The sequence below is a fragment of the Hoplias malabaricus genome, chromosome 4 (genome assembly GCF_029633855.1).
Source record: "Hoplias malabaricus isolate fHopMal1 chromosome 4, fHopMal1.hap1, whole genome shotgun sequence".
NCBI classification, from domain to species: domain Eukaryota; kingdom Metazoa; phylum Chordata; class Actinopteri; order Characiformes; family Erythrinidae; genus Hoplias; species Hoplias malabaricus.
The window spans coordinates 24,744,550-24,769,838 of record NC_089803.1 but is presented as its reverse complement, the minus strand read 5'-3'; the positions used below and the strand labels follow the sequence as shown (position 1 = coordinate 24,769,838).

General features: G+C 38.5%; 2 protein-coding genes across 10 annotated transcripts in view; one reads left to right on the top strand and one right to left on the bottom strand.

The window, feature by feature from the left end:
* Positions 1 to 722: 722 nt before the first annotated feature.
* tbc1d2 (TBC1 domain family, member 2) lies at positions 723 to 23,641 on the bottom strand. Of its 7 annotated transcripts, XM_066666980.1 has the most exons (16): positions 22,076 to 22,420; positions 21,900 to 21,968; positions 21,324 to 21,533; positions 20,485 to 20,968; positions 17,678 to 17,825; positions 11,728 to 11,845; positions 11,214 to 11,344; positions 10,745 to 10,989; positions 9,760 to 10,152; positions 9,197 to 9,307; positions 8,922 to 9,094; positions 7,177 to 7,677; positions 5,373 to 5,493; positions 5,075 to 5,260; positions 4,603 to 4,724; positions 723 to 1,748 (listed from the first exon to the last, which is right to left on the bottom strand). In XM_066666980.1, the coding sequence occupies exons 4-16, from the start codon at positions 20,962 to 20,964 to the stop codon at positions 1,547 to 1,549; spliced, it is 2,931 nt and encodes a 976-aa protein (XP_066523077.1). In that variant the 5' UTR covers positions 20,965 to 20,968; positions 21,324 to 21,533; positions 21,900 to 21,968; positions 22,076 to 22,420; the 3' UTR covers positions 723 to 1,546. The 7 variants fall into 7 exon arrangements, with proteins under 7 accessions (XP_066523077.1, XP_066523076.1, XP_066523075.1 ...); XM_066666979.1 differs by having other exon boundaries at positions 21,324 to 21,968; XM_066666978.1 differs by lacking the exon at positions 21,900 to 21,968.
* Positions 22,334 to 25,289, top strand: part of elp1 (elongator acetyltransferase complex subunit 1) — a 17,057-nt gene continuing 14,101 nt past the window's right edge. Inside the window, exons 1-4 of one of the 3 annotated variants that reach the window (XM_066666971.1) lie at positions 22,334 to 22,442; positions 23,694 to 23,847; positions 24,587 to 24,739; positions 25,124 to 25,205. In XM_066666971.1, coding sequence (XP_066523068.1) covers positions 23,698 to 23,847; positions 24,587 to 24,739; positions 25,124 to 25,205 — 385 coding nt within the window. In that variant the 5' untranslated portion in view covers positions 22,334 to 22,442; positions 23,694 to 23,697. Of the gene's footprint in view, positions 22,443 to 23,067; positions 23,208 to 23,693; positions 23,848 to 24,586; positions 24,740 to 25,123; positions 25,206 to 25,289 lie in introns of those variants that run through there. The other 2 variants (XM_066666970.1, XM_066666969.1) reach the window with 2 other exon arrangements.

Here is a 25,289-nt window from a genome sequence, read left to right as displayed (position 1 = left end):
AAACATCTTGATTGACCAAAATTTTGTGGCTGAGTGAAATATTATTTTGGAAGATTTGGAACTTTTATTGAAATTTATTCTTATAAACATAGCTTATTATATTTTCTATTAGAAAAACAATGTTTTACTCCATTTGTTTTCATGCAGAGTTTTAAAGTACTCATACATTAACATTTTATGTCCATTTTAACTAAGTAGAACTTTGAAACTGCACTTATACAATGGGCATTCAATACATTTGTGGTATTGATTTAATTACAGGTAATTTTACAATGGTTCTGACTTTGAGTGTATTCATTCATTCATTATCTGTAACCCTTATCCAGTTCAGGGTCGCGGTGGGTCCAGAGCCTACCTGGAATCATTGGGCACAAGGCGGGAATACACCCTGGAGGGGGCGCCAGTCCTTCACAGGGCAACACAGACACACACATTCACTCACACAGACACTTTGGAGTCACCAATCCACCTACCAACGTGTGTTTTTGGACTGTGGGAGGAAACCAGAGCACCCGGAGGAACACACCAACTCCTCACAGACAGTCACCCGGAGCGGGAATCGAACCCACAACCTCCAGGTCCCTGGAGCTGTGTGACTGTGACACTACCTGCTGCGCCACCATGCCGCCCTAGATATTCATGTTTCGTCTCTATAAATGCATAACACTCAATGAATGGAGACGTTTATAAAATTATAAAATATTTATTACAAATATATGCAGTTCAGTATAACATTATTGCTCAAGTGCTTAAGTATAAAAATATTTTTCTCAACTGAGATACATCTGTGAAATCCTCTATAGATATACACTAAATATTAGTGTATGCAAGCGTGTGGCACTGTTGTACTGGCTGTTGAAAGCAGGATAATCCTTGGTATAGCTCTTATTTTAATAACTCAGAGCTCCTGAAGTGTCCATGACTGCAGTCTGGGATCCAGTGTGGTTAGTAGGGATTTTTATTTGCTTGTTTTTGGGTAAGGGAACTGTACATTATTGTACAGTAGAGAGTCTAATGCTGGTAACTGCTGGTAAACTCCATGCAGTTTTCCCTTTTATGAACATTCCATCACTTGGCTCCATTTGTATTGTTCCCTATATTTTCAAGCGTCCCGATGTTGGGAATATGTGCGTATAATGTGCTTTTCAGGTCTGTACCCAAACTTTTCCACCTCAGGTAAAACTATGGGATGATGAAACCTTTGTCTGCAACTGTTTTTATATTTGTATATGTATATGGCAGTTTGTCTTGATACGGATCCTAAAAAGACATTGCTCTGAACAACCTCAACGATTATCTGCCTCAAGTCACTGAATGCAGCTTATCAACTGATTATACAGCTTGATCAGGTGTGTTGAGGAAGCACATGGTACAAACTGTTCAGGCCAGTGGATTCTAACTGTCATTAAGAAGTGTGAATGCCATCATCATACCTAGACTATATTTGTTCATGCCTTTGACCTGGCTGTATTTTATTCTTCATTGGATCCCTGTATGTGAACCGCCCCCCTGGCCCTGATGTCCACTGATGCATGAGTGTAAGTGTCTATGCATCGTCATCATCCTCGCTGGCCGTGAAGTCCAGATCCTTGTCCTTGCGCTGGGTGTTTTCTGAGGCATATTCCTTCTGCAGTTTCTCCAGCTCACTGAGCTCAGTGTGCAGACGCTGCAGGTGCAGAGTCCTCCGGTTCTGCAAGAGCTTCATCGGGAATGGGTTCAGGTCCACAAAGGCTATGCTTGTCAGTTTCCTGTGAAGGCAAAAAAAAGTTAAAACTTCTGACACAAATAATTAATAATGAATAATTTTAGATACATTTCAATATTCACCATTTTCCACTGAAAGTGTAGTATATAGTTTTTACACTTTAACTGTGTAGGAATGTAATTAAACTATAATCAAGCGAACTACACACCTAAATCACACACACTTCAAAATAAAAGTGTCAAATAAACTAACTTATATGCTTTCTGACCCTGTATCACACACACACACACAAATAAATAAATAAATACACACACACACACATATATCAAAGGCAGCTAAGATAATTATATTATTAAACTAATGCCTTTTATTTAAACAGCACACAATATTTAAAATAATTGTTTATTAACCGCTAAAACAAGGAATTTGATGATAACCTCAAATGATACGGACTGCCATGAGGAGAGATTTGGAAAAAGTTAAACCAACACATTCTCACACAGAGTATCACACTCACTGGAATAATGTTATTTGGTTTTATATGTTGGGCATTATTTGTTGTTTGGTAGGCAAATAAACACTTACTGTTCAGATAAATAGCTTTTTAAATCTCAATCTCTGGTGCCTAAAATGTTTGCACTTTTATAAAGCTTATATAACATAATATAATATATTTTTAATATTGTTCCTTCTAAATTAGCTAAAAAAAAATATGCACAAATAAACTAAAATCACCAATAATTGGGCACTAAACATCATTCCTTAACAATATTTAAAGTTGGGGGAATCTATTTCTTTAAACTATTTTCCAAATTAATACTTAAAAAAAAAAAAAAAAATAGTGATTACTGACTTGTATTTCATTGTAGAGAGTATGAACACAATATATCTGAGTGTAGTGAATCTATATGTGTATTATCATATTTCATGCACTACAATACATAGTTACATCCACAAAATCCCATGTACTCTGTGTGTGTGTGTGTGTAAATATATAAGTGACAATTACAATCAGCAGTCCAAATGACAGGGTCTGTCATGGTATGTGATTGTGTCATGGGAAACATACACATCCGTGATGACAGCATTGATTTCCTCAGGGAAGTTCTGGAAGGATGCAGTCACTAAATTTTACTTTAAAAAAGTTAGATTTACTGTCCGAACTTCTGAAATATTTTGCAAGCGTCAGATTTATTTTGAAAAAGACAACAGTGTTCTGTTGTTTTAATATTTGTTCTGTTGTAATTCTGTTGTTAAAGTTTTTGCATTGCTTGAACATCAAACATAATTTACCAATAATTGTTTCCATTTTTATTTGTATTCTCCATAATGTTCCAACCTTTCTAGGTGGGTTCTACATTCTGTGAAGTAACAGATAAAAAGAGAATCTGTACATCATACAGTTGCTTCCTGCTGTTGAGAAAATGCACCAAAACACTCAACAGCACGAAGCACATCAGGTATTTGAGGCAATATCATGCTTTGGTTAGACACTTTCACAGCTCTACAGGCTCCTTTAAGTTCAGATTTTGAGATAAAGGATGGGCACAGTGATGTGACCCAAATACACTCCATGACTTTCTCTGCTGACTGCATGCCTGGCCATAAACCCCCACCCCTCACATGTGTGCTGGGCTCTGTGCTGTGAGTTGAGCTTAGTGAATTATACATGCTGCAGTCTGTCTTCAGAGAGTAAAAATAGCTACACCGTCTACAGCTCAGAGAGTGTGCTGAAACAAAGCGACGGAGGGGAAACAAGTGGGGAGGCTCACAGTAACCCATATTGGAAAGGTCAGCAAGTGCATTTTTTCAAGGGTCCTTCTTGCTAAGGGAAAGTAGAGACTGAACTAAAGGAACTAAAGGCTAAGAATGAATGAACTCGTATCCTGAGCTCTATGATTAAATTAGTTAAATCCTGAAAGCGCTTCTCAAGGTTTGAGGGAGAGGTCTGTCATGGTATGTGATTGTGTCATGGGTAACATACACATCCGTGATGACAGCATTAATTTCCTCAGGGAAGTTCTGGAAGGATGCAGTCACTAAATTTTACTTTAAAAAAGTTAGATTTACTGTCCGAACTTCTGAAATATTTTGCAAGCGTCAGATTTATTTTGAAAAAGACAACAGTGTTCTGTTGTTTTAATATTTGTTCTGTTGTAATTCTGTTGTTAAAGTTTTTGCATTGCTTGAACATCAAAAATAATTTACCAATAATTGTTTCCACTTTTATTTGTATTCTCCATAATGTTCCAACCTTTGGTAGCTCTACGGTAGCTCTACAGTCAGATCGTCCAATCAGAAGACTTTAGGCTACTTCACCACGCCCCCTTCTCACTCAAGCGAACCAATCGGAGTAGGAGAGGGCGGGACTAGTTTGAACAAAACGCTTCTCGAAGTTCTATGTAAGCTCTAGAAAAACGAAATCCCGGACGTTTGTGAAATTCCGCCCGGACATTTTTTCAAGTCTAAAAAGGAGGACACCCTCTGGTCACCCTTTGCAACTTGAGTTTTGATCTAACACTCTCACCAGGTGGAATCATGTATTCAAAGGATGAACATGAAGGACCTATTATTGTCATTAAATGTTTGCATCTGAGATCTCAAAGGTCCATCTACACACTGCCCAACAACTCAGGAAAAATAAAAATGTGTTCATTTACCTACTAGCTGGATCAACAATGTTAGAACAAGTAAATGCTAAAAGACTTCTCCAGGATAAAGAACCACTGCTATTGCCTACTCAAATCTCACAGGTTGCAGCAGCCATGAATGTCCAGAAAATCTTGTAGATAATAAAATAAAAAAAAATCCTAACCCAGCTTGCCATTTTCTATATATTTACCTTAGGTGTGTATGTACATAGTTAGTACACCAATTACATCTGCACATCTCCTTACCTGCTGTCTGTGACTGTTTTGGTGAAGAAGCGGAGATACTGGTAGATTTCCACACTGTCGTGGATCTTTAAGATGTCTTCCTCTTTGTATTTGAAAAGAGCAAGTGCGTATCTGAATATTACCTGTGAATAAATGATTGAATAGTTTTAGCTCAAGGTTCTTGTGGATATTCTTCCATGACTCTCACAGAACTGAACAGATTCTGTGTGTATTTTATGCATGAATAAATAAAGTTTGCATAATTTATATTCTTTGTTAAAAGGTTAAAAAAAACTTGGCCTCCTTTAAGGAAACGTAATGCAGTAAGTGCCATAATTAACGGTTAAAAAAAGCAGCAAATTCAGGGTGCCAGTAATAGTTTTGTTGATTGCTTTGTTGAAAATTACTGACCAATCTTTACCAAGAGGGCAAATAATTATGATCCTGACTGTAACTTTGTTAGCTGACTGAGCTTGGAGGAGTGTTTTTGTACCTTACTGCCTTCAAAGAAGAAAGCATCCCAGATTTTAAGCAGTGTGTCACTGGGCAGACTCTCCACAAAGACCACCATGAACCAGTTAAAGGTAACAAGAGACACATCAACATTGTGCAGCTCCAGATGTGCAACAAGCCGTGGCATCTTCTCAGCCATGAAGTCCTTAAACACACGCTGGTCTGCCTGCATTCAGAGTAAGTTGAAATGGTGCAAAGAGAGGAGGAAGGTTAGTAAAATTCACCTGTTTTATTAATTATCTTGGATAGTAAACCTTTGTTTTCACACACACTGGTACCTGAGAGCCCAGCAGATTTTTGGTGTAGTAGTCCTGAGGCATGATGAACTGCACTATAGCTACCAGGCACCAGAAAGCATCCTCCTCATTCTGCAGCACCAGCAAGGCAAGAGCAGCCAACCTGAAAACATCAGATCATACGCAAATGTAAATAGACACACATTTATTAATGCATTCAGCCATTTTATATCCATATGTTTTGAATGTGTAAACATATTTATAGAAATGCAATACCAGTAGAGTGGGATAACGGGAGCCTAAGGACTCCATCCCTGATGCAAAGCATGGGCTTGAGGAATAAAGATCCCTCATTGTACTGTCTGGGCTGTGGAGTGGGAGTGATGGTGCTCTCTGAAATACCTTTGCAATGTGCTTGTAACAAATGCATCAAATCCTCTGCAGTAAAGAGGCAAACGCTCCTTCTTAATACAACTTATTCCAGATTCAAATGTTCCAACAGCAGGCCTCTACACACTTTTAGACATTGAGTGTATTTCACATACGGTGGAAAAGTGCTGTTTCTGCTCTCATAATATAGGATTCCTGTGTTATTTTCTAATTTTACCCTGTGAAGAATTATTGCATGACTGTTCATTGGCATAGTGTGACCACTAGATGTCAGGATTTCTTTGATGTGCTCTGCTAGACTGAAGCACATCATAGTGGTTAGTTACAGAGCAAGCAGTACACTACTGAGATAATACTTAGACCTTTATTAGCTTAGAAACGTGTCAGATTCAGAAAGCTGCTCTTTTAGAGTTAAATGGTCAGAAGAGCATTTTCATCTTCTACTCATTGTATGCAGGCTGAAACACTTCATTGTTAATTGAACAAGCGCACAAAGGATTTGGAAGATATCAATACACAGTGGATCTTCTCTATGGTTCCTATTCATATAAGATGTATAATCTTCAATTTTTAAAGAATGGTTCAACAGTCACAACTAATGATCTGAGTATGGCCAGAAGTTAGCAAACGGATGCTTTTTTCTTTCCTATGTGTTAATCATTTAGCTGTCTGCTTTAGCTATCATGATCAACATTTGTCTTTGTAAGTATGAGAGATGTGTATGGAGTGGAGAATGATCGATAGACTTTACCACCTTAACAGTTTTACCTACAGCATTAAAATTATATTACTTTATAGAGGATACAGGTCAATGTTCAAAAATTAATGGGGAACTTTGTAATGCTAAACACAGCAAATGTTAAGTCACTAGTCCTGCCTTCAGTGAAGAGAGCCAACTGGCAGGCTTGTAAAGCCCTAAGCAGAACAAGCTCTTTGTCACATCAGATTTATCTGTGGAGATCTGTGCATGCCTGTTTTTTGTTACTGGAGACAAACCGTACAAAATATTTAGTTGAACTTTGTCCAGTTTTAATAGTGATTTGACATATGGTTCTAAAATATGGAAGTCGCTTTTAGTTTTAGGTTCATAGGTCTTTCACATTCAAACCTGTAGGATTCTGGTCTGTATGAGTGGACATTAAGGTGACCACTGACGTGCAGACTGACCAATTAAATGTTTACAGAGAAGGTTCTATGTAAGCTCTAGAAAAACAAAATCCTGGACGTTTGAAATTCGGCATGGACATTTTTTAAGTGTAAAAAAGAGGCCATGTCTGGGTAAAAGAGGAAGTCTGGTCACCCTAGTGGACATATTTGCCCAGCTGTGTAACCAAGATGGCTGCCAAGTGAAGAGACTTTTCTGTAAGCTCTCTGTAAGCAGGGCAGAAGTCCTGCAGATCCATGGATAGGCTCCATTAGAGTAACATTTAGAACACCGTTGATCAAAAGTATGTACCTGTTGAGTCCCTGGCAGTAGCCGACAGTGGGGTTCTGGCAGGCGAAAGCGAGCAGGACTCTGTGGAGCTGCTCCAGGGCTGGGCTGGATGGTGAGGAGAAGTGCTGGTTTGTGGTCAGTGTGCGGTGCAGGTCCAGTTGAATCTGCCTGGATGCTGGGTGTGGTGTGGCGCAGCTTGTCCTGCTGAGCTGCTGGAAGAGGTCTGGGTGGCGTTCCCGGAGCGTGTGGGTCCTTTTCCGCACCAACCAGCGCCACACCCTCCTCCGGAACTCTCGTGGAACACCGCACCGCAGCAGAGTCTTCAGCTCTGGAGATGAGGTGAGGTCATCAGGGGAGCGGCCGCCCAGGTATTGTGTCCAGCGGGCCAGCAGGGCCTTGTCCCCCATGTCCTGGTGGAGCAAGTTGTGGGAGCGGATTTCCAGGGCCTGGATCTTAGACAGCAGCTTCATGTCCTCTACTTCATAGTCAGGGATGAGCTTAAAGCCATACTCATCATACTCCCTGAGGAAAGAAGGGTTTATTGCTTATTATTTGTTCAGTCAAGATGGTGTTTAAATAACACTTCTCTCTCAGATGGCTATCAAAAGTACACGACCATATATGTTTTAGAATAGGTGTGTCAAGTACAGATCCTGGAGCAGGGGTGGACCACAGTCATGTAGTCAAAAGTATCTTCCTTCTTATAAAGCCTTATTCAAATTGGATTCATTTTATAGACATGTATAACAAAATGCTTACAGACATGGTGAGAGGTAGAAAAATAATTATATCATGATTTTTTAAAGATGATTAACAATATACACAGTCCAGTCATGATATTATGGCCACCTCTGTTTCTACACTCATTGTCCATTCTCTCAGGGCACTCTGGGGTTCGACAATTACAGACTACAGTCCATCTGTTGCTCTGCATACTTGTTATGCCCATTTTACCCTGTTCTTCAAATGGTCAGGACGACGACAGAGCAGGTACGATTTGGGTGATGTATCAAGTGCTGCAGTGACACTGACGTGTTGGTGGTGTGTTAGTGTGTGTTGTGCTGATACAAGTGGATCAGACACAACAGTGCTACTACAGTTTTTAAAGCCTTCAGTGTCACTGCTGGACAGAATATTTCACCAGTCAAACATACCAGCCATTAGCGTCCCGCTGATGAAGGACTAGAAGACGACCAACACAAATTGTGTGGCAACAGAGGAGCTACTGTCTCTGACAAGGTGTATAATGATTGGATAATGAGTGGACACAGTGTTTAAAAACTTAAAAATTACCTATCATATTCACAGCTTACTCAGAAAAGTATATTATGATGTAATTTATCCTTATCCTAACCCTAACTGTAAATATTACTGTAATGCCCTAGACATTGTCATGCATAACAATGACATCTGAGCAGTGATCTTTAAATGCAGACTATCTGCTGTAGTTAGGGGAGATTGCACAGGTACTTTATCCCAGTTATGCAGTTAAATCCCTTACAAATTTCATTACAGAATCAATGCAAGCATCCAGCTTGAGCAGGGATTTGCACACCAGATTCAACACAAACGTTGATAATTAGTGGATTTGCAGCGCCATGACCCTCCAAAGCTAAGACACCCCTGCTTACAAAGGCTTTCTTCAGATTCAAAGATTTGGAAACACAATCCACAAGGAAATGAATTCACAACAAAACAGCCCAGATTTAATTATGCGAAGCTTTCTAATGTTCTTTAGCCATTTCCCCACAGATATAGGCTTTTACCTGACACAGTCGAGTTTGATAACATCTTTCAGGTTTTCCTGCAGTGCATCCTCTATTAATGTCCTCACAGCATCTCTCTGCTTTGCAGTGAGCTCTTTATTCTCTTGGAGTTTCCTCAGGACCCCCAGGTACCGGCTCTCCATCTGACAGTTACTAGCCTCCAGATAGGCACACTGAAAAACAAGAATACACACACAATTCATAATAGCCACAGTGGGTAAACGGCGGTCTGTCAGTGAAGGATGGTGTTCTGAATTTTCCCTTAGTGATCTTACCTTCACCATAAGACTTTTCTCCTGTTCTGAGCTGTTCCGCCAAAGTCTCGTCAGCTGATAGATCTCAGAATTTAAGAATTTATTTTGGGTCTTGTAAGCTTCTATATCATCCTGAAACACCCGAAACAATTCACAATTTACAAACAAATGTAAGTAGTACAACAGCCTACTTAGTGAGAAAGTCAAGGGCCACCCCTGGTACACAGCATGTTTGTTAGAACCATTTATAGAGATTAGCCTGTTACCTCACACCACAGACAAAGGGACCATTACTCAGTTTACTCCACTTTTCAAGACTGACAGGCTGTGCTTAAAAATAAGTTAGGTCATGCTCTAAATGTGCCACCATGAATCCGCTTGAGTCACTGGAGGATAACAAGCAGTCATTCATGAGTTCTTCTTTCCTTCTTCCACTGTACCAGTCGCATTCTGTTTCTTGTAGATATTACACACCCTAAAGTAGCACAAATCACTCTACGAATGTTTGTGCAGTCGTTTTCTCAGGTGAATTATGATGCAATTATGAATTTACATATCATTTTCAGTGACCAGCCTCAGCGTACCTTGAGGCTGTCCAGCTCCTGAGTGATTTGTCTGAAAGTTTGGTTGCTGATGCATTCAGATGAAAGTGTGCGGCGTGGGTCAGCGATGCATGCAGCCATTTGTTCTGAGAGTTTTACGATGACTTCCTGTTTGGCCTGGTTCTTTTCCAGAAGGAGCTTCATGCTGTCCTGTAGCTCAGAGATGTGTGTGTCCCGCTCTCCCAGGCTCCTCTGCAGGACCTCATTTTCTTGTCTCAGCTGCTCCAGTTTCTCTCTCAAGTCAGCAGCACAGCGTTCGCCATGTCTCAGTATCTCCAGACGCTCCTGCTCACCTTCTGCCGCTAGGAACTCTGCACACGCTCGTTTCTCCAGCTGAGATGCTTCCAGGGCCTTGTGCAGTAGCCACACCAACTCCTAATCAAACACACATACAAAAGAATGACATCAGGAGAACCATTTTTTTTGGTAATACTCAACATCTACTTTTGCTGCCAGATTTAACTTTAAAGCCCACAAATAAAATATACTTAAAAGTGTATTGAAGTGCCTCTGTACATTTTTGTGTTTTCCCTGCACTAAAGCAGTCATTTACATCAGAAAAAAAGCCTGATTATAGGTTGAGCCATTCTGTTAGAACAGAACAAATGCTAAAAAATGCAGGAAAAGCAGGGCAGATTTACTCCAAAATGACACAATGTACCTGTCTAGACACTCTAGGACTTGTAAACATTTAAAGATAAGGGTTCTTGGTCCTGAGGAACCGTTGCTATTTTCATATTTTCAGTCATCCAAGAATCAACACATTCAACATATTAACATGTTTGCCCAAAACATACAAACCCCCAGGTATGTATGTTTTGGGAAAACACAATGTGCAGAGCATGGTGTCACTGGTTCTGTCTTTGGGAACCACTACTTTAGGACGTGTTCAGACATTCTGCTGCTGTTTTTAGGGTAGTGAAGAAGCTTCTTAAATATCATTGATGGAAACATCTATAATGTCTACCTTCTGGGCTTTGACCTCCTCAGCCAGGGTTAGTTTCTCCTGCTGGAGGCGGGAGACATTTTCAAAATCACTTGCTTCCTTGCGGTCAACGGGCATGGTGGCCGAGTTGCATTTCTTTTTCTTCCCACTGGGCAGTGACAGAGAACAGCCGGGGAACAGCGGGCCTTCATGGGGCTTTTCAATCTGTGGCTCTGGAGACTGGACTGGGCTCTGGGGGGTCTTCTGAGCAGGTGTGACTGCAATGGCTGTAAAAAACATAAAAGTGCATTTAATGTGGTGGAACTGGTCATACTTAACCCCCAGAATCCCCAAAAAGGATTGTGTATTTACATGTCAATCCCTTATTTTAATCACAAAATGTAAATGTTAGTTTCCATGTCACTAAAGGAAAGGCAAAATTATGGTAATCCTGCAATTAAAGTGAACTTATTTAAGTTAAGTAACTTGAGTTTGGTGTGATTGTGCTTACTGGGTATGTTGGATGAGGGGATTTTAGGGGAGTCTGGTTTAGCAGTATCATTGGTAGAAGAATCCAACCAAAATACACTCCGGCGTAGTTCCTGAGACGGCCGACGTAGGAGGAAACCTTGTAATGAGTTTCTGTTAATAAAAAAATAAAATAAAAAAAATGAAATCATCTTTTAACCAGACAGTAAATAGGATACATACTGTCACAGACTCAAATCTGTAAGGCAATGACTTCACTTAAAAGAATCTTTTCTGATCTGAAAGAACCATTACATATCCTTGGCTTGATACTAAGCACTTCCTTAAAATTTAAATTACAGGGAAACTGTGAGACATTATTACATCAGCACTGAAAATCATGAAGTCTTTTTCTGTGATGATATCAGACATTAGCAATAAGTTTTCTAAAGTATGAGCTTTGGTTTGCCCAAGAAATGGGTCAATTTTTTTGTTTGATTGTTGTTTTTTTAAGTTTAGTGCCGCAGTGCTGGTAATTCAGTAGGTGTCATGCTCACTGTATCTCAATGAGAGGATGCTTGATGGAAACATTGAGGGGGTTGCTTTGCACTGGTAGATTAGCAGCTTCCTCCCCGACTAGACCTGGTGGAATCGTCAGAGTGGGCAGGAAGTTGGCTGCAACAAAAACACAACAAAACAACATCAAACTTTGAAATGGATGTCTACCATACACTCATTCACTGTGTGAACAGTAAAACATATCGCCTTTATAGTACACAGTCATTCCAGTCCTGGAAATGTTTGCTTTGGCAAACAGGTTAATTAAGTTGTTAATAATCATTATTCATTTTTAGCAATTCTCCTTTTGTGCTTAACTCTATCGACTGACCGCAGGGTCTAAAATTTTAAACTCCTCAAAATCATTAGGGCTCCTGCAGTCACATGAAGGTAACTAGCTGGAAGGGTGAAGGCTAGCACATGCTATGTTCAAGACAAGAGAGAACAGGCCCAGATGTGTTGTGTCGAAGGATACATTCTCAGTACTTTTATTAGTGAACATAATAGTACCTTATTCTATGAAATTTGTAGATTTCGATATTATTTTCATACACACCATTTAATTTCCAGGACTTAAATAAAAGAACATTATATCACAAATTTCTATATTTAAAGTTTACAAATATTCTCCTCTCCTTCTGGAAAAGAGAATGTAATGTGGCTTTAGGGAACACAACCGGACTTTCAACCACTGCTGTTCCTTTTAAAAGGTACATTTACACTCTGTAACTTTAGTGAGAATAACTGTGCCTCTACTGTACATCTTTCTCAGATAGTGTACACACACAGAGGGGATTAATAACATTTATGCTCTCTTGAACTCAATATATCACTTATCTGATACATTTACCATTGATCAAACCTCACAAGAGGTTAGATAATTTAAGACTAAAAATAATGGAATATAACTTTAGTTAAAAAATTAAGAATCTGTTCAACTGAAAGGTGCTGCATAACATGCTGCCAACTTCACAACATCCAGTATGATAACATATTAACATGTTACCCAAGATATAGTACACCCTGCAACCAAAAAAAATCATATACAAGGTAAAAGAAAATATCTCTTAAACATGGAATGACACTCTTTGATTTGTTTATTTATTATAGTAGTTTTATTGTGTCATTTTTTTCTTTTTAATTGCATGTGTATGCAGAAAAACGGTTTATATCCACTGCTTAGACTACAAGCACTATTAAAAATTGGAAAAGGAAGATAATGGTTTAAGACTAACCACAAATAAACCACAAAACTGAAGAATTCCATCCATCTGGAGTTACTGAATTATAAAGAACGCTGTTCTCATATGCGCCTGAATAAGGTGGAGCAACACACGTCGCAACATGTTTAAAACATCTCAGTATGTGTTGCTATGATTCAGGGAACAGCCCCAAAGACTCAGAATCAACAGTAGTTCAAAAAAAATCCCCTACACTCCTCTTTTCCTGTAGTTTAGATATTGTTCTAATTTTGACATCTGTGTCTTTCTATGTGAACATCTTCCAACTTCTCTATGGTTTTTCAACTAAAAAGGCAGTTAATGATTACTATACCTTTAAGACTGATACAAGTAAATCTAGAGCAACCAGACTTACTCTTTTGCTGGACATGTCCTCTTATTAGGACCTGAACATTTCTAAATCACCAAAAATGTCTGGGACGCCTGAGGCTTTCCCCCTTCCCAATTCCTGCCATAAGCCATAAACCAGTCCATAAAGTGTGCACTTTGAAGACTTTTAATGACAAAAGTGGTGCCGGTGGTTGGTGAGTTGAGAATACATAGTATTAGTACATGTATGTTTATCATTAGTGTTTTACAGGGCCTTGCACAGAAATGCCTTGAAAGTAAGAAAATCATTGTCGTGTGTGAAAGCATATTTGTAACCCACGGTTTTTTCAACTTTCTGCTCTATATTTTACGAAATTGGAAGTCATCTCATTCATTTCGTCTGTCCCTGTAACGACATGAATACACGGACATATCTGAGTGTTACTCATTTTCTGATGAGTTCATCTGCACAGATTTTGTTTAGGTTTACACAAAAACATGTAAAGGTCATTAAAGCCAGAACACCAGAGAGCAAATAGAGCACTGCTTTATCAGTCTGACCTTCATTTATCAGGAATATTTTACTTCTGTTTGATTTTAGGAACATTAAAAAAACATCACAGTTAAAGTGTAAACTTAACAGTTCCTCCCATGATCATGAGTTTTAAGGTGAAAAAAGTCACTTGAATATAATTTCAAGTTAGTGATTCAGCTTTGTAGTTTGGCTTTAAAAAACAGCATTTGCACGATCATACACTGTCAGGAACAGACATTTGTTTTTTAGTGTGTTGTTTGTCATATAGTGAATGGAAAGGAATCTAACCATAAAGGCATTAGTTAATTGACTTGTTAAAGAGGATCTCTTCATGATGGTTATGTATGCTTTGTCAACATTTTACACAAATCCAGTGTGATGTAATCCTGAGGTCAATGCAGCATTTTGGGCCTTGACCATGAAACCCTAGTATACCACGTGGAGAGGAGTAGTGTTAGCCAATATATTATACCACTTTTTAAATTTCTTTCATTCTTTTGTATATTTAATATTATTAATATATAAACTGAATTATGCTTCACTTCCATGTAAATGTGATTAGCTGCCAAATGAATACACAGCATACACTAATATGTACTATGAATGCAGCACATAAAAATACATGTAAGCAAAATGGAAACATACATTTTTAGACACTGTGCACCAGACCCAAAATAAACCAACAATGAGCCTTTTATTCAGCTTGCAGCTGTAAGAGTTATGAAATACATTACATGAGCGGTTATAACTCAGTTCCTTTGGCTATAGCCCCCTGCTTGAGCTAATCAGACGTTTGTTTCTTCACTTCCTGTAATAGTCACAGCAGTGAGGCTCCCCTTTCCTGCAGCTGGGTTTAAAATCAGACAATGGAGTATTATGAGCAATAAAATGGAAATTCAGACTTTAGTGGTGCCCCTGCCGTTTTATAGTTTACACTATCCCCACCCTGTACCAGATAATAATAATCAGATAATCAATTTGAATGGGCGAGGCTAAACGGGAAGTCTCAATTCTGTCATTCCAAGTTACACTCCCTGATAATGGATTACTGGAGATCAAATCCACAAGGGATGTGATTCATCATTAGGTATCATCTCTTCATCGAGCTAGATGGCCACATACAGGAAACGGATACAATCTGCAAGCAATACAGAACAGCATCAAAGCAGAGCAACTGCAGCAGATGCAGCTCTGTCTCCCACTCTATCTATGACTTCACACACACACACACACACACACACACACCTCCCTCCAGAATGCCCCACTCATTTTAATTTTCTGAGTCAGAACCATCTGTGCTTTCATTTCAGTTAATTCCTCTAAACTCTAAGTAGTATATTGTTTTAAAAATCGCTCTTCAGTAGAATGGGAAAAGGGTTTTTAATAATATAAAACACACTTTATGTACTAAATATTGAACTGAAAACTATGCAAATATTAATGACCGACCTTATTTTTTCTAATATAAATAAACATTTTGACAAATAATTCATGATAATTGCTTTCTGCTTAGACTTGTGTGATGCTTTAGGAAAAAAAAGCTTTCAATTTAACCACAACAACATGAAAATGTGTGTGTATTATATATATATATATATATATATATATATATATATATATATATATATATACACATATACACACACACACACACACACAGACATACACACACAATACTGTGCAGAACTCTTAGGCAACCAAGGTAATTATATACATTTCAACAAATGCATTCTCATTAAGTGTGGTACTTGTATGCAGTATATATAATCACAGTAAGTACAAAAAATAATATAATAAAACAAACAAGAAATATACGATTTTTTTCTATAAAGTAGTAGGTGTGAGTGAGTTTGAATGTTTTTTTCAGATTCTCCTTGATTGCATGAATTAGTTAAATCAACAGCACACATTATTTAAAATCATTATTTATTAACTGGTAAAACTAGATATTGGATGATAACCTCAAATAATACGGGCCGCCACAAGGAGAAATTTGGAAAAAGTTAAACCAACACATTCACACACAGAATGTCACACTCACTAGAACAATGTTATCTGGTTTTATTTGAATGTTGTTTGTTTGTTTGTTTTTAGCAAATAAACACTTACTGCTCAGATAAATAGCTTTTTAAATCTCAAGGATCACACAAGTCTAAGCAGAAAGCAATTTTCATGAATTATTTGTCAAAATGTTTGTAATTATCTGGCGTGCCATTACAGGATCTCTGTGGATAATTAACCACAACATGAAAGTATTTTCCATGGAGACAAAATTTCCCTAAGGAACCCACACCCTTCTGCTGCCCTGACATGGACATCAGATAAGCAGGAGATAAACAAAAATAAACTGCACATTTACTTGAGATAAACGTTAGACTCTGCTTTTTCAGACTTTTCCCCAAAACAGTTAAAATGTAAGGAGGATACCTGAGACAATTCATTGTCATAAGACAATTCAATTATTCTGAAAAAAGAAAGTGCTCACATGTCTTCTCACTGTAAAAGCCCCTGGGTCACATGAAGACACGTGTATGAATGATCAGTGATCCTGGCTAGCAACATTCTAGTTCTGAAGAGCTGCCAGGGTATTTCCCATTCTCTCAGGAGACACTTTTCCAAAGGTCTAGAGAACAAGACCAGTGGAAACATTTCCTCTGTCAATGGCTTCCAGTCAGTCAGTAATTGTACTGCAGATCTGTCCCTGAAGCATTTTAGAGGAAACAATGCCATCTGGATTGTGGTGTCTGGACTATTTTGAACAAGAGTATACATAATGCAATGTGTTTTAGAAATTGTGAATGTGAGTGAGGGGTCCAAACTGTAATAATTGCAATATATAGATATATGGTATATACACACACACACACACACAAAGGCTCAAAACAATATTTCAATGTTTAGTCATTAACAGAGAGTATGTCCTCCATGAGCATGAAGACAGTGAAGCTAGACTATATAACTCACCTCAAGAAATGAATCACCCATTTTGACACAGGGAATGGTACTGAATAAACATCTTTCAACTAACTTTAGATATTTTTAATAGTATCAAAAATATTTATATTTCTAATAAAATAAAATGTTTCTACAAAAGCTTAATGTCTAGTTTCATCAACATTGTGTAATTTTATGTATGCTGAGTTCAATTCATGCAGTCAATTCACTTCATATAATCATCCAGCAATCATTATTCATAATTTTAACTATAGCATCTCTGCATTTCTCTCAAAGCCAAACAGATAGTAGATATGTAAATACATGTCAGGGTCGCAGTGTGTCCAGAGCCTACCCAGATCACTGGGCGTAAGGTAGGAACACACACTGGATGGAGGCGACAGTCTATCACCGGGCATTATTCACTAACAAACTCACACCTAAGGACATTTTGGAATAGAACATTTTAGAAACTGGAGCACCTGGAGGAAACCCATGCAGACAAGGGGAGAATACACCAAACACCTCACAGTCAGTCAGTTGAGGCCGGACTCGAACCAACATCTCCAGGACCCTGTTGCGCCACCATGCCGCCCGATTGGGCAAATTTAGAAAAAGGAATTCAATACTGCCTTAATCATTTCATCATATTCTTTCGGTTCCATATACACCACAGTTCAGGAACTGAACTGGTCAAAACATGTATAACCAGCTAATCACATTTCATGAAACAATGTGTTAGACTTTCACATTCTATAATTAATTCACTCCTCTATCATGTAACAGACAGATCAGGGAAAGTCTCATATCTCTGAAAAATTCCCTGCATTAGTCAAGTGCAGAAGCCAACATGTTGCAACATGAAGGCTGAGCGCCTTATTGTAATTGCTGGTCTAATGGTTTCATCTTTTGGTTTTGATTGAGTCTTACCAGGGCAGGTGTCCAGGAGCTGCTGACCTCCCTGTATGAGCATCTCTGAACTGGTCCGTGAACTGTCGGCGCTAAGCCGGTTTCTGTGCTGCCACCGTCTCAACTGCAGCTGCTGCAGCCAGTACATCTTAGTTTCCAGATTCACAGCCTGCAACAAGCCACAACACACATTTTCTGCATGAAGTACAGAGCATAAAACACTTTCAAACCTATGTATCTCCAAAATGTAAGGAAAGAGTGAACGAGAAAATGTAATATAGTTGTATGTAATTTATATATTTATTTTATTCCACATAAATTTAGACAGGTTTTTGACCTTTCATCATTAAATGATTAATGTAACTGAAGCTGCTGTTTACCAATCAGCCATAACATTAACATCGCATCCTTGTTTCTACACTCATCCACTGACTTTATACATTATATGTGAACTTTGTAGCTCTAAAATCACAGATGGTAGTCTTCGGTGGTCAGGACCCCCACAGGACCACCAGAGAGCAGGTATTATTTGAGTAGTGGATATTTTCAGTGGGTGGATTAATCTCAGTCCAGCAGTAACACTGTGAGGGGGTTAAAAACTCCAGCAGCACTGCTGTGTCTGATCCACTCATACTAGTACAACACACATTAACACATCACCATAATGTCAGTGACACTGGAGTGCTGAGAATGATCCACCACCCAAATCATAGGATAATTAAGTACAATGTATAATGGATGGACTGACTGAACACACTGCACACATTCAGTCGTATGGCAAAAAGGAGACAAACAACAGCTGAGAAGTTTTCAGAAATCTCTCTGAAATCTTAGGCTTTCATAAATCATAGGCTCTGTAACATATTCAAGTTTAGTCACATTTCTTTCCGCTTCCATTATGATAAGATTGTGAAAGTCAGAAATCCCCTTGAGAGCATTCCAATGTATGGATTAATGTTTAGACAACATTTCTGAACAGCCACACACTGTGTTACGTGCTTGTTTGAAGTAAAAAAAAAAAAAGTGTAAGAGGATAAGTGATTAGTTTTGTAACTAATTGCAAGAGTAATAAGAATAAAAGGTCACCACTGCCAACAAGACTAAAAAGTTTTTTTTCAAAACCCGCTAAAAAGTATATTTCATTTCTCAAATATCTTCACACAGCAGCACAACAGTAAAACAAGGCATGTTTGGTATGTTATGTGTGAGTGAATGATGTCCTGTGATGGACTGGTGCCCCATCCAGAGTGTGTCTAGCGCCCAGTGATTCTTGGTAGGCTTCGGACACGCTGCAACCCTGAACTGGATAAGCGTTTACAGACAATGGATGAATTAATGAACTTCAGTGACACTGACATAGTGATACGTTTTAGTGTGTATTGTGCTGCTATCAGACACATCAGTGTTCACTCAAAAGTTAGATACACCTACCATGTTATTCTACCTTGTAGAAATAAAGTTAGGGATAGTACCTCAACTGCAGCTGCACAGTTTGTGTTGTTCATACTCTAGTCCTTCATCAATGGACAAAGGACAATTCCCATAAAAAGCTGTTGGCTGGATATATGGACCATTCTCAATTCAGCAGTGATACTGAGGGGATTAAAAACTCGAGCAGCACTGCTGTGCATGATCCACTTGTACCAGCACAACACACACTATCAAACCACCAACACGTCTGTGTCATTTCAGTACTGAGAATGATCTGCCACCAAAATCATACTTGCTCTGTGGTGGGCTATAACTGTAGAACATACAGTCTCAAGTTCAATGCTTGGGGAAGTCGGATTATCTGGTCTAAGCTGAGTGTATTGTCACCCATGTTACAATACAAACAGCACATGCTATTTGTTTTTTTCTGTGATTCTTTCAGGTCCACATGGAGAAGAATTTATGTGCTCAGGAAAAACACTGGGTGAGGTTAAAAGAAAGAAAGTAAGACATTGATGTTTTATAAGTCAATTATATAAGTCATTTATACACACGAATTGAAATAAATCTCACATTAAAAATGAAACTGCTTTTGTTTTCAGTGACGCAAGGGTTGATTTTAAAGAAAGGAGTTTCAGCAAAATGAAGGCCATAGATTTATGCTTGATGCTTGATTATTTTCTGAGAATTTTGTAATTTCAAACCACTCACACTGGGGAAACTGCAGCACCCAGAAGACCTCAATGGGAGAACACAGCAAACTTAGTTTGTAGTATTATTTTAAAAGATGAAGCATTGAAGTACTTTGTTTTAAAGAATAACTTGTATAATGTCAATAGTTGTTACTGTTTTTTTACCATGTGCTGCTGACATAATTAAACTAGTGCTTTGAAAATATACATATGCTTATAATGTACTGTTGCACCAGGCTTTGTGTTTATGATTACATGTGTATTGATATTAAAAAAACATTCTGCTTATTTAGGTTGTAAAACATTAATAGGTTATTATAATTTTTTTTTTCCATGTATTGCTTCCAGAGAGAAACGTTAGCAATATTCACAGCTTAGCACTTCTGCTACAAATCACACATAAACACAAACAAAACAAGAGCAACCACTTAAAAGACACAGAAAATGACCAATTACCATATCTTACAGTTAATATATAAGAAAAATAATAAGCCTATACATGTTTATGGATTTATTTGCAATGGGATTTGTAATGTATTGGACAAACACAGCTTGAGTCCAATGGAAGTAATTGCAATGAAACTAACTGCATTTAGTCACTACTCTCATGACAAAAAAGATTAAAATTTCCTTTGTCTTAATTTTACACATTTTTAAAAACCAAAGCTGCGCTGCACTTTATGCGGTATAACTGGGACCACCTACCTTGAGTATAAATGTGCGTTCTGGGGTCTGTATGTGGAAGGTGCCCTCCTCTCCCTGTAGTGGGTAGCTGAATGTGGCATTGCCGAGCTCCACTTTGCCCAAGGGGGTCATGTCCTGTGCTGTCCGATAGTAGAAAAGCTGACAACTCTTGTCCTCATAAATGAACCACCGGGTCTTCCAGGATTTGAGTGGACCGCCTTGCTTGTTCAGATAGCCGCACAGCTTGTTGCTGGGCAGCTTCTCGTTGACTCTGAGGCCCACAATAGTACTGTCTGGCTGTGAGGTGTCTATCTGGGCTCCCTTGTTCTCCTGTTCACCTGTAGACAGACCCATAGTGTCCGAGTCTGTCCGAGTCTCCTCCAGACTCACTATCGAACTGTAAGTCTCTCCACTTCCAGATTTGTTTTTTTCTGCCTGAGGAGGAAGTGACCCAGACACATGAGTACTGGGATTTCCTTTACGCCCTCCTTCTCCCTCCATCAAGCTGAAAAAAGGAGCAGAGAAATAAATGCTCAGCAAAACAGTGCACACACAGGAAGAGTCAGGGACGTATTTTTACTTTACACAAAAATAACGCAATGTTTGAATGAAAGACCAAATTTCACCCCTGTTGTTGGGAACTCATATGCTCCGTGTATCTTTCAGTCAAAGCTGTGTAAATGTTTTGTTATTAACAAGGCTTCAAAGTAATGCTTTGAATAAGCAATAAGCAGCTTTGGAGATATTCATCTTGCAGTTAGCTTAGTCAGTCAATGTGTATTACATTCAGCTTAATTTTTTCCTTACACTGTACTTATATACTTTTACTTTCATTACATGTGTGAAATTCCACCACTCACCTGTAGCTCAGACACTCTGTCAGTTGCAAGAAATGGTCCCTTGGGTTAGTGACATAAGAAATTTGACCATTTGAGACGTCAAAACAGCTTTTAACATCAGTCTTTGGAACATTGTCGTTTCAAGAGGTTATGCTCTGCCATGTCAGTATTTATTTGTTGGTTGTTTGATGTATTTACACAATGCACTGTTATTTTCTGAGCGATCATGAACTGAAATCACATAAAATTAAATAAATATACGAATTTTTTTTTTTTCAAATTACAAATTCTGTCACAAATTGATGAATGAATATTGTAAAACACAACAAAGAATATGTTTGGTTTTAATACAAAATATCCATCTGGTTTTGCTTTCTTCTTGAGAGTTCCCTACTATTATGTTCCTAGTAAAAGAAAACTGTTAGAGGTGTGTTTACTTGTTATCTGCCAAAATTATTGGACTGTAAATAAGGTTATATTAAAGCTCTAGGAAAATAGAGGAATCCTCCAAAATAAAAAAGAACTGTCCAAGAGGAATGACCCTCTGCCGTTTTCTTATAGGACAGGCGTAACCTAGGACTTAAGATATCTGCCTACACTTGAGAAATCCTGCTTTGTGCAACACCACCACCTCGAAGGAGAATGCTGGCTGTAGGACTGGCGACACTGTAACAGACACACACCACAGACACTGGAATCTGGGATCGTCTTCTGGCACAGATCAGACATGTTCTTCGTGGTAGTTGTTCATACACTACTGAAAAGTCACCTACCTGTCCCGTTAATACTTGCGACTTTCCAAAGCGTGAACAGCACCTCTGTCTCTGTTTTATTTCCTTAAGAACCGGTTAAAACCTACAGCACTAAGCGAAAACGGGATTAGTCAATTCCAGCATTTTGTAGTGTATTGCAAAAAGAGGCAGAGTTGTCCAGGACTTCGCCTTCTTTTGCTGCTTACAACACTTTCTGTGCGTGCGTGCGCGCGTGTGTGTGTGTGTGTGTGTGCGTGTGCGTGTGTTTAATGTAGTGCAGCTGAGGGTGCGCCCGTGTTCTCGTGTATTTGTTCTTGCTTTTTTTCCTCATACTCACAGGATAGTATTCTCTTTGAAACAGCCTGACCTACCCTAGAACAAGCATAGCGTAAGAATAAGCTACAGCTATATATTACTTTAACAGAGTTCACTGACATTATAAAAAATTTAGCATATTAATATCTGGTTGAGCCAGTTTTGTGTGCGCGCACCCAAGATCAGATTCTCCGATTTCAAGCATGGATCTGGAGTCGACTCCAACGCTTAGAACTCCAGCCCACCGACGCTAATAATGCAATATATTTGCTTGGGTTCGTGGGACGGCGAGATGGAAGCCCATTTCCGCCACATAAAATAATAAAACCCTAAGGCACATTATTTTAATTAATATTTTGTTATCTCAATATTTTCAGATACTAAGTCAGCATATTGAGATGGTATGTTATATTTTAAGATACATTCTCAATATTTTGAGCTACTAAGATAATATATTGAGATACTAAGTCAATATATTGATATGAATACATGTAGGGTATGTGGCGGAAACAGGCTTATATAAATTACTGTAATAAATTGTACAGGTCAAAGTGATTTTGTTGACAACCATTTACAGTTTAACGGTCAATTTCTGTGGACCAGACTCTCTGAATCCACTCCGTCTTTTTGAATCTGACTCGGAGTCGACACCTGAGGTGCTCTGGAGTAGGGCCAGTCATTGATCCTCCGAGGCGAGAGGGGGCGATCTTTAACTGTGCGGCGTGTCCCTCTCTCGTGGCTGTCTGTCTGTGGTGTATGAGAGCTGGCAGCGTGTTTGTGTTTTTATTAAGTAGATGGGTCCTCTTTAAGGCTTATCGGAGAGGATAAGGTATTGGAAGTATGTTACTAAGTCTTTTATGAGCATGTTTGGTTTTTCCATAACTGTTCATGAAATGGTCGCCCTTTTTCTCTTAGAGAAGCTGGAAATGTCACTGAATTTGGCTTGTTATTCACGTCTTTTGTAACGTTTGTTCTCTGTTCCACCTTAAGATCCAGGGGCGATAATATAATGTCAACTGTCTCCTTCGCTTAAGGTGGTTTTACAGTTATCAAGAACGTTAGCTAGATAAGCTATCAGTATTGTCATTGGACTAAATCCACAGAACACGTATCGTGTTGTGGTCTATGTTTTTTTTTTATTTCAGAGGGAGATTCAAGTTGTTGGTTATAATATTATAATCTAATAATAGATGGTTTCTTGTTATTCATATATTGTTGGGGCATACAAAACATGGTATGCTGTGTACTGCATAATTAGTCTCACCCTTTGTCTCGTTCTCTCTTTTTCCCTTGACTTGACATCTGATTACACTGAATGGTGAAGAAACATGAGAAACCTGAAGCTGCTGAAGTGTTTGAAGTCTGTAGAGCTGCAGAGTCCAGGCTCTCCGCAGTGTTTTTCTGTGAGGACAGACTGTGGATCGATCCTGATCTCCTCTCAGTTCTCCATCACTGAATATGAGCCCCAGACAGGACAGGTACACACAGTACAGTGAAGTGCAATGACAAACGTGTTTCTTGTTATTTATAGGGTGTTCTCTGGCCAGTACCACTCTGTAAATAATGGTATTTCTCAGTCTCGCTCTGATTAAGTCACCTCCAGCTGGCTTTTAATTACTGTAAACTCACAATCTATCATACACACATTATAGGACACACTAAACTCCACTCACTGCTGTCACTCAGTCAATATAAATATTTATTCCCAAACCTCCAGCACCTGTTTACATGACCATAGTTATGTATATCTTACTTTTTTTTAGATACATTATAATATGAAATAATGTTATTAGTCTGTGCATTCATTTTCTTATGGTCTTTTGACTTTTTAGGTTCTTTTACTTACTCCTCTATTTGTTTTCATTGCATATTTTACTATTATGGTATATCTATTTATGCTTTGAACTTTATTAATTTCACATTTCTCCTTCTACATTGGAGTATTTTACCATTAAACCTCTCGATGTATTTTTTTTACATTGTACTTGGAAATCACATTTTAAATAAACACTGGCATAGACATTATGACTGTTAAAGTGTTGATATAGCAAACTGCCCATGCTTACCTAAAAACAGGTGCAAGTAGAAGAAAGCTTACCTCGATTAGTCTGTGTTGGCTATGTTTAGACTGTGAATGAGGTGTTCCTTATTAATAATAAGTATCTGTCCAGAGATGAATGGTGTAATTGTTGTGTGTGTTTTTTAAATCATATTTAGGTGGTCAATGAAGTGTCACTGACAGCTGAGGACTATCTGCCTGAGAATGGTGAAGGCGTTGTGGTGGGTATTCAGGATCTGCCTGAGCAAGAATCTGCCTGTTTGGCCACAGCACGCGGTGATGTCATTCTCTACAACATTAGCACTAATCAGGTATTACAGCAGCTGTCTTTGCTTTCTAATACCCTCTCAATCTTTATGCGCACCAGTAGCCTTCGTTTAGTTTCCTGTCAAAACAGCTTTTAAGTTGTTAATTTCCATCATCAGGAACATCAGAACATATTTGACTGAACAATGCATAGAAATATCAACTGTGAAATGTTTTTTTTTCCCTCAAACACATTTAAGACACAGCAATATTTTTCTGTGCCTCAAGTTCAGTCATGGAAGTTGTTTGCATTTTTTTGCTTCTAACAATTTATGTAGTCTTAAAAATAATCAGTGACCTTGAAACCTGAGCTCCATAATGTTCAGTCCACTGTTTTAAGTACAGCAGCAATGTTCACTGAGAACAATGGTATGTCTCTGTTTGTGTAGTTGGAGTGTGTTGGTACTGTGGATAGTGGTCTGACTGCAATGAGTTGGAGCCCAGACCAGGAGCTGGTGACGTTCTGCACAGGTAGGTATCAGTAAATTCATGAGTCATAATGACGCATTGTTCTGTCCGCTGTGACTTGAGCATGTGTTTTATTCAAAGATGTTT

Excerpts from the sequence above, each read along its gene's own strand:
- tbc1d2 (XM_066666973.1), bottom strand. The coding sequence starts at position 22,574 with ATGCTTGAAATCGGAGAATCTGATCTTGG. Across the intron at positions 10,990-11,213 it reads CCCCTCATCCAACATACCCA|CCATTGCAGTCACACCTGCT; the intron begins GTAAGCACAATC and ends TGTTTTTTACAG. Across the intron at positions 4,725-5,074 it reads TCTTCTTTGAAGGCAGTAAG|GTAATATTCAGATACGCACT; the intron begins GTACAAAAACAC and ends ATTTATTCACAG.